We start from the raw sequence: 8,569 nt of genomic DNA, 5'->3' as shown, positions 1-8,569 counted from the left end.
AGAGACAAAGTATTCCATTTTTGTTGGTTTTAGAACTGAGGAGATAACTTGTAGAATCTAGTAGAGACAAAGTATATCATTTTTGTTGGTTTTAGAACTGAGGAGATAACTTGTAGAATCTAGTAGAGACAAAGTATTCCATTTTTGTTGGTTTTAGAATCTGTAATTGTTAAAAGATTTAAGGAAAATATTCCAAACATTGGAACATTATTTTTGTGGTTATTTATCTAATTATCAGAGGGGTTATGTGTACTTTTCATCAGATAAGTTAGTTGTAAATTTATACTCTGTATTATAACAGTTTGTTGCTTCTGATCTGTGATATAATGTGGGTGTGCCTTGTTTTTAACAGCCTTTCAAGACTCCATTTCAAATTAAAAGTTGTATCTCAAGCACACCAAGGCTAAACAAATTAGCAAGGGTAAGTAAAGGTCCTTCTAATAATTTCCCAAATAATAAACACATTATGTTCGTAAAAATGTTTGTTAAAACAGATAGTTGAGTATAAGTTATCACTAGCATAGGCAGATCCATGATTTCTGGTGGGTGGGGGTTGTTCTTCCACCAGGTCATGAAAGCTTTACACCTGTAGAAGATAGGTCCACATGTTGAAAGTGTTAGTAAACCATAATATATATGATGGTGATGTGAATCTGTCAGTTCAAGATTTGTTAGTAAACCATAATATATGTTGGTGATGTGAATCTGTCAGTTCAAGATTTGTTAGTAAGCCATAATATATATGTTGGTGATGTGAATCTGTCAGTTCAAGATTTGTTAGTAAGCCATAATATATGTTGGTGATGTGAATCTGTCAGTTCAAGATTTGTTAGTAAGCCGTAACATTGATCCAAACAGTATACGTTAGTGATGTGAATCTGTCAGAACCTTAAGTTCTGATAGGGTACATTACCTCCGCTCACATCAATAGCTATTCTCGTTCAGTGCTTCTCTCTATATGCAAAAATTTTTTTGCATGCCACAAGCCTTGAGCTCCCACCTACTCTTCAATCAATGTGGTTCAACTGCTTCTCACATGCAGATCATCATGTGACAACACTCTCTCTTGATGCATGTGACTTCCTTTATTCAATTCTACTGAACTATTGCTTTTGGTTTGACAGTGCTATCATCAATATTTTATTTTTTGTGCTCTCTTCCCATGTTTTTTTTATAATTTTTTTTGTTGGGCCTCGAGTTTGGGGGCCACACATTTGGAATATGGTCTGCTGATTTTGGACAAATAAGCTGGTATAGCTTTTTGAATATATTTGTTATTAATATAATTATTTGTAGTTCTTTGGTTTCAATAACATATGTTTAATTAGATTTGTACCTACTCTCTTGTAAGGTTAGGGTTTTTTAATTAACGTTTAGTGATATCCTTTGTAGAACTTTTTCGTAATTACTTATATTTTATAGTTCTTGCAATTAATTTCGTTTTTGAGGACTCCTGGGTCCAGGGTCCATCCACCCTTCACCCAGTACTGCTTGCCTTACTTCTCAATCTACCGAACTTGTTCAGGATGATGTCTATTTCGTACATCTGATTATGACTTGGCCTTCCTATGCCTGTACCGCAGAGTCTGCTAGGCCTACTTTTTTATACACATTTCACAGTTGTTGTGTTTTTTTTCATTTTCCCTCCTTTTCCATACATTATGGTTCATACTGTACCTTTTTGTCTCTCTGTTGAGAGATGATGCTGGCATGCCTTGACCTCCACGGGCTCTGGTTCATTTCGTCTTAGCTTACCATCGGGCAGATTGTTTTTTGTTTTCTTGCTTCTCTGTACTTCGATTCTCTGTTGCCTGTATAGGGGCAGATTCTGTTAGTCCTATCCTTTTCTCCCTAGCCAAGTTTTCTAACCTTCCCCGATTGCCTCTCCTTCTGGTATTGACTGCCATACACCTCATTTTCGAGGGATTCTACCTATTTCTTGAGGATTTTTGTGGGATATCGTCCTCCTACTTATCTTCAGATCTTTCCCTACAAATCTGGCTTCTTCACTTTTGGGATCTTCCAGGTGAGACACTGTCCTGAACCAAGTTTGTTTCCCTTCCACTTCTAATTGGGACTTACAGGCACCTCTTTCCCCCACCGTTCCAATTTTTTTCAGTGGGGTGTTACTACTGGGATTTTAGCATTACATGGGGTATCTGTGTTGCTACATTAAATTTTATGTTTTTTGATTGCTCATTTGTCTCTTTAGCCATTGCATTCTTTATTCATGTTCCATGTCATTTCCCTGTCCCACATCTAAGAGTTCCTCCATTAGTCATGTATTATCGATGCAGATTGGACTTCTTGGTTCTTTCCCTTTTTATTTTGTTGTATTTTATCACACTCTGGTGGGCCATTTCTCCAGGACTGAGGATGCCCAAGGTCGATGTTTTGTATTCTTATGATCACATTCCTATTTTTCATCCCTTGAAATGCTGTCTTAGGTTTGTTCAACACAGAGTTAGGTACCAGTTTCGTGCCTTGCCCTTCAAGCTTCTTTCATATCTGTATGTGTTTGTCTCCAGTTCCTCATCCACTTGCCATGGCTATCGATACATTCAGACAGGATTGGGACCTGTTTATACCTTTATTTTCTCATCCCATTGTCATCTTCCCTGGGTGATTTTGTTTCTCCTTGCCACTCTGTGTCAGGTCTTTCTGATTGCTCCTTCCTGGCTGACACAGATCTGGTTTTCTCGACTGCTTCAGCTCAGTCTGTTCTTTTTGTTCTGGATCAATTTTTCCTACCCCCTACTTTGGCATGTTCTTCCTTTCCTTCATTTTTCTTTCCTTCCATCTCCCACCCTTTATTCCCAGCCTTCTATGTCCCATACATGCTTTGGGTTGCCTTATTGCCTTCAAGGCACCACTCCTCTGTTTGTGAGTTTTTTTCCTCACCTACCCCTTGGATTCAGGTAATGATTCGATTAGTTTTTTCTTCCTTGTCTCCTTTTTCCCGTAATCAATTCCTGGTGTCTTCACTATGATCAGGCACCTTCCCTTTTACCTGCATCTCACCCTGTCTTATGTGGGAGGTACTTCTTCTGTCGAGCACTGGGACTACACCTCATATGTTTATCTCCTATTATCTGCTTTGGGTAGCTGTTTCTTCCTTGTCAGAGTACCGTCTTCCACCTGTAGCTATTCTTCACTCTTCGGTGAGACTGTGACTGGGTAAGTTACCTTTTTGTATATATACCTCTTATTTTTAAGGGGCATGTCCCTTTTTTTCTTTACGGATCCCACTCTGTGGTGAGTGGTGCCTGTCCAGGTATACATAAAATAGTCAAATCTACACTGTAAGGCCAGGATGACTTAACATTTATAATTTCCATGGCCATTAAATGCACACTGTTGAGATGGGGTGTTCCACAAGATTGCTTGTATGTTTTCCTTGTGATATATTTGCTTCATTCATATGCCCGTTCTGGACCATACTCACCCATGGTCTTCCTGGGTAAAGCATAAGAGGACAGCTGCCCATCCCTGCCATTCCTTAGATTGAATAAATCAGAAGTGGTCTGCTTTTCAAAATAGGGTTTTCGTGATCTCCCGTTGCACTGTCTCCAATGATGAAGTTCCTCTGGACCCTCCCCCGCATTTTCTCCCCCCTTTTTATTCCGGTGGAGTACAGGAGTCCTTACCACTTTCCAGTTTCAAAACATTGGTGTGGTGGACCATGGGGGCATCCTCCTGAATGTGATAGTGATATATGATACAAACAATAATGAGTCCATTCAGTTGAGAGTAGGGTGGTGGTGTTCTGTTGGTTTAGATGACGAGATGTCCTCCAATCTGATGCTCCATCTCTGTATGGATGTATCCAAGGGGATGTTGTTGCTTTGGAGTAAACCGTCAAAATTGCAGTTCACCCCTTTGATTGGGATCCTTCATCCTACCCTCACATGGATGTTGGTTCCCAATGGCTGGGTTTTGGATGCAGTTGACTTGCCGTGTATGGTCCATTGCACCTTAGCCACTCTACATCTTGGTCCACATCCTTTTTACTCCCATCAACATTACTGTCATCTATGGGATTGAAATTCAGGTTTCAGGTGGTTCGGATCCCTATCCAACCATTGTTCTCTCCCTTTTTCAACCCATGTCTGCATCACCTCTTTCCACACTGGGCGTGGAGTATACCTGGTACAGAAGTAGTGTGGTCTTCCACGTATGATCCTCTGCTGCGAGGATCCCCTCTTTTATGGTGTTCTTCAGATGCTTTCAAGGATGCTTGTTTCTTTCCCTCGCAATGGTCCTTCCACCTATTCAATGTGGGATTCTAGCTATTTATGTGAGAGGAGGTAATGTACTGTATCGGAAGTTATGATTTTCCTATATTGAAAATGTATTTCTGATAGGTACTTACCTCCTCCCACCATTCCTCCCCACTGAAAACCAGTGCTTCCATTTTCTGCAAAAAACTCAAAGTTTGATAGAATCAAATAGAGGGAGTCACATGTGTCGGGAGGGTGTGTCACATTCCTATTGGTGGAGGGTTGTTGCATGTGAGATGCAGTTGAACCATGTTGATTGTGGGGTACATGGGAGCTCAAGGCTTGTGGCATGCGAAAAAAGTTTTGCATATAGAAGGTAGCACTGAACAAGAATAGTTATTTATGTGAGAGAGGTAAGTATCTATTGGAAATACATTTTCAGTATATGAAAATTATAATGTCTGGTAGTAAGCCATAACAGTGATCCAAACATTATATGTTAGTGATATGAATCTTTCAGAACATCAGGGTTTGGTAATCGGTAAACATCAATTAACTAACTTATCAGTAACGTCTGATCAAAGCAAGCTACCTGCAGGGATCGGAACTAAAACTTAACCCAGTATTAGCATTATCAGATTCTGGGTTAGCGTTACTAAACTGATTACTGGTGTCCACTAACATCTTCCCACATCAGTAAAGAAACCTATCAGTAACATCTGATCAAAGCAAGCTACTTGCAGGGATCGGAACTAAAACTTAACCCAGTATTAGCATTATCAGACTCTGGGTTAGCATTACTAAACTGATTACTGGTGTCCACTAACATCTTCCCACATCAGTAAAAAAATCTATCAGTAACATCTGATCAAAGCAAGCTACTTGCAGGAATCGGAACTAAAACTTAACCCAGTATTAGCATTATCAGACTCTGGGTTAGCATTACTAAACTGATTACTGGTGTCCACTAACATCTTCCCACATCAGTAAAGAAACATATCAGTAACATCTGATAAAAGCAAGCTACCTGCAGGGATCGGAACTAATATTTAACAAAGATACGAGTCATTTGTGATTCTTTGTCATTCTTAACCTACATTTTCTTTTCCATTTCTTAGGATCGTTTCTACAGTGAACCCAACGAAGGCTCACAAGTCGAGCAAAAGTTACTTGAATCAATCAGTTCCTTGGAAAAGGAGAAGAATGACTACTTACTAGAGTTGGACAGTTATAAGACCAAAGTATTAGAGTTGGAAACAGAACTCAGCATCAGAGGACGTGAAGTAACTGAGAAAGGCCTGCTGGTTTCTGACTATCAGGGAAAATTGGAAGAAACGGATCAGAAAGTCCAAGAGATGGAGACAGAAGTGACTGATCTGAGAAATGAGTTAAGTGAAAAGGAGTTACTGATCACAGATTTTTTAAAACTAAAAGCTACCCTGCTAACAGGAGTAGAAGGGTGTGCTGAAAAGCTGGGCATATTAGAATCTGATATTCAAGAACTGAATGAATTGGTAACTCATACTAATCATTATTCGTTTGTTGAAAATGTTGGTATTTATAGCACAAATGAATTAGAAAATTCAACTTCAAAGGTTTTGAACATTGAACCATACAAAACTAAGAAGTTTTGGGAAGAAGTGATCCAGAAGTTATCAAGTGAAGAAGTTTTAGAGATAGAAAGAAGTGAAAAGTGCAAAAATGTTCCAACTAAAGAAGGTTTAGAAGTGCCAGAAATTCAGAAGTTAATGATAAATCCAGTACAGAAAATGTTGAGCCTGGAAAAAGGAATGAGAAAACTTCATTTGTCTATTGTGAAATACTTAGATCTTAAAAATTCTGAAGTATGTGCTGTAAAAGCTGAAAATTCAAGTTTAAAACAGGAACTGACCGAAGTCACTAACCAGTTGAGCACATATCGATCTTTAATTGAAGAAAGTAACAAAAGTTCTCAGGAAACAGTGGTAAAAGATCTTGAAAATAGAAAAGTTTTAAATGTTCAGGAAAACTCTGAGCATGAAATTAATCAACTTAAACTGTTGTTGGATGAGAAAGACACACGTTTAGAAGCTTCCAGAAGTAAACTCTCTGAATTTGAATCCAGTGTCAGAACTCTTGAGGCTTTGTTGGATGAGAAAGACACGTGTTTAGAAGCTTCCAAAAGTAAACTCTCTGAATTGGGTGTCTTTCTCATCCAACAAAGCCTCAAGAGTTCTGACACTGGATTACATTTAGAAGCTTCCAAAAGTAAATTCTCTGATTTAGAATCCAGTGTCAGAACTCTTGAGGCTTTGTTGGATGAGAAAGACACGTGTTTAGTAGCTGCTAAAAGTAAACTCTCTGAATTAGAATCCAGTGTCAGAACTCTTGAGGAATTGTGTAGGAAGTCTGATGATGAAAAATGTCAGATTAAAAATTTAAAAACTGAAAGATGTATTCTTGAAAGTCAGTTAAAAGAAATTCAAGAAACTGTGGTTATCCTTGAGACAACTGCTCAAGAGAAAGATGATTATCTTAATCAAAAAACTAGCGAAATGATAGAGCTGAAAAAAGAAAAGTCTGATCTGGAGAAACAGCTTGAAGCAGTTGAAACAGAAACAAAACACTTGCAAACTATGTTAGAGGAAAATGTTATTATGATTGCAGAAAGAGATTTAGAAATTTCTCGTTTGCAAAATGAAACAAAATGTTTGACAGAACAGACGAAAAGTACTGAAAACAAAATGAATGATGTTTTATTGTGTTTGGAAGACAAAGAAATAAGTATCAAAAATTTAAATGTGGAACTATTACAGGAGCAAGAAACAAAACTGAGACTGCAGAGACAGTTAGAATGCGTTAAAGAAGAGCAAAAGAACCAAAAGTATTTAATTGATGGTAAAGATGAAAGTATCCAGAACTTAAATTCCAAAATTTTGAGTATATGTGATGAAAAAGAGCAACTTAGTAGTCAACTAACAAGTTTAGAAATTGAAAAAAATAATGCTTATATATCTTTACAAGAAAAGGATTCATCCATTTCCCTGTTGATAAGTGAAAACAAGATTTTAGAAGGAAAACTTGAGAAGTTAGAAAAAGAAAATAAGGAACTAGTTAATTCACTTCATCAAAACAACATTTCTGTTTCTGTGGTGGAATCTGAAAAAAATTGTTTGCAAGAAAACTTGCAGCATGCAGAAAAAGAAATTTGTGAGGTAAAACTTCAAAATAAAGAAATTTTAGCTCAGAAAAGTAATGAAATATCAAAACTAGAAACAGATAAAATAGCAGTAGAAAAAGCATTAAAAATGATTAACGAACAATTTCATAACCTTCAACTAGAACTGGAGAAACTGAATGACTTGATAGCAATAAAAAATTCAAAGCTGTCTTGTATAGAAACTGAAAAATCAAACCTTCAGAGTCAGCTAACTTGTTATGAAGAGAAGTTTAAGAGCCAAGACAATATATTAAATGAAAAAGAAGAAAACCTTTCAGCAAAAAATGCTGAAATTGAGACACTCAACAACAAGCTAGAAATTCTTGTACAAGAAACAGAATCTTGTAAACTAGAAAATCGGAGAACTATAGAAGAACTAGATAGGCTACAAGAAAAGACAAAAATATCTGACAGATTAATTCAGGAGCTCACTGAGCAGAAAAATAATGCAGAAGATCAAATAACAAAGCTGTCCAATGAAGTTAATCGTTTCCAAGAAAGGATAGTTGAGCTTATCTTTGAGAATGAAGCAGAACAAGCTAAAGCAGATCAAAGGTTCGTAGAATCAATTCTACATAGTGTATCTAGAAGGATGTTTATATTTCTTGTTTAGTTCGTGGATCCTCATTTCTTTAATGTACATTCAGTTTATAGTATATCTAGAAGGATGTTTATATTTCTTGTTTATTTCATGGATCCTCATTTCTTTAATGTACATTCAGTTGTTTATAGTGTCTCTAGAAGGATGTTTATATTTCTTGTTTAGTTTGTGGATCCTCATTTCTTTAATGTACATTCAGTTGTTCATAGTGTATCTAGAAGGATGTTTATATTTCTTGTTTAGTTCGTGGATCCTCATTTCTTTAATGTACATTCAGTTGTTCATAGTGTATCTAGAAGGATGTTTATATTTCTTGTTTAGTTCATGGATCCTCATTTCTTTATCGTACATTCAGTTGTTCATAGTGTATCTAGAAGAATGTTTATATTTCTTGTTTAGTTCGTGGACCCTCATTTCTTTAATGTACATACAGTTGTTCATAGTGTATCTAGAAGGATGTTTATATTTCTTGTTTAGTTTGTGGATCCTCATTTCTTTATCGTACATTCAGTTGTTCATAGTGTATCTAGAAGAATGTTTATATTTCTT

At 36.8% G+C, this 8,569-nt stretch overlaps 1 protein-coding gene across 1 annotated transcript in view; it reads left to right on the top strand.

Annotated features, from left to right (window-relative positions):
• The window catches only part of LOC106475045 (golgin subfamily A member 4-like), a gene marked incomplete at its 3' end in the record, with an annotated part of 21,076 nt that overhangs the window by 10,265 nt on the left and 2,242 nt on the right, over positions 1-8,569 (top strand). Inside the window, exons 4-6 of the mRNA XM_022379262.1 lie at positions 353-421; positions 5,339-6,401; positions 6,486-7,978. Of these exons, the coding sequence (XP_022234970.1) occupies positions 353-421; positions 5,339-6,401; positions 6,486-7,978 (2,625 nt within the window). The remainder of the gene's footprint in view (positions 1-352; positions 422-5,338; positions 6,402-6,485; positions 7,979-8,569) is intronic.

This window comes from Limulus polyphemus, unplaced genomic scaffold, assembly GCF_000517525.1.
Source record: "Limulus polyphemus unplaced genomic scaffold, Limulus_polyphemus-2.1.2 Scaffold8012, whole genome shotgun sequence".
Lineage (NCBI taxonomy): Eukaryota > Metazoa > Arthropoda > Merostomata > Xiphosura > Limulidae > Limulus > Limulus polyphemus.
This window is presented reverse-complemented; position numbering and strand designations above follow the sequence as displayed.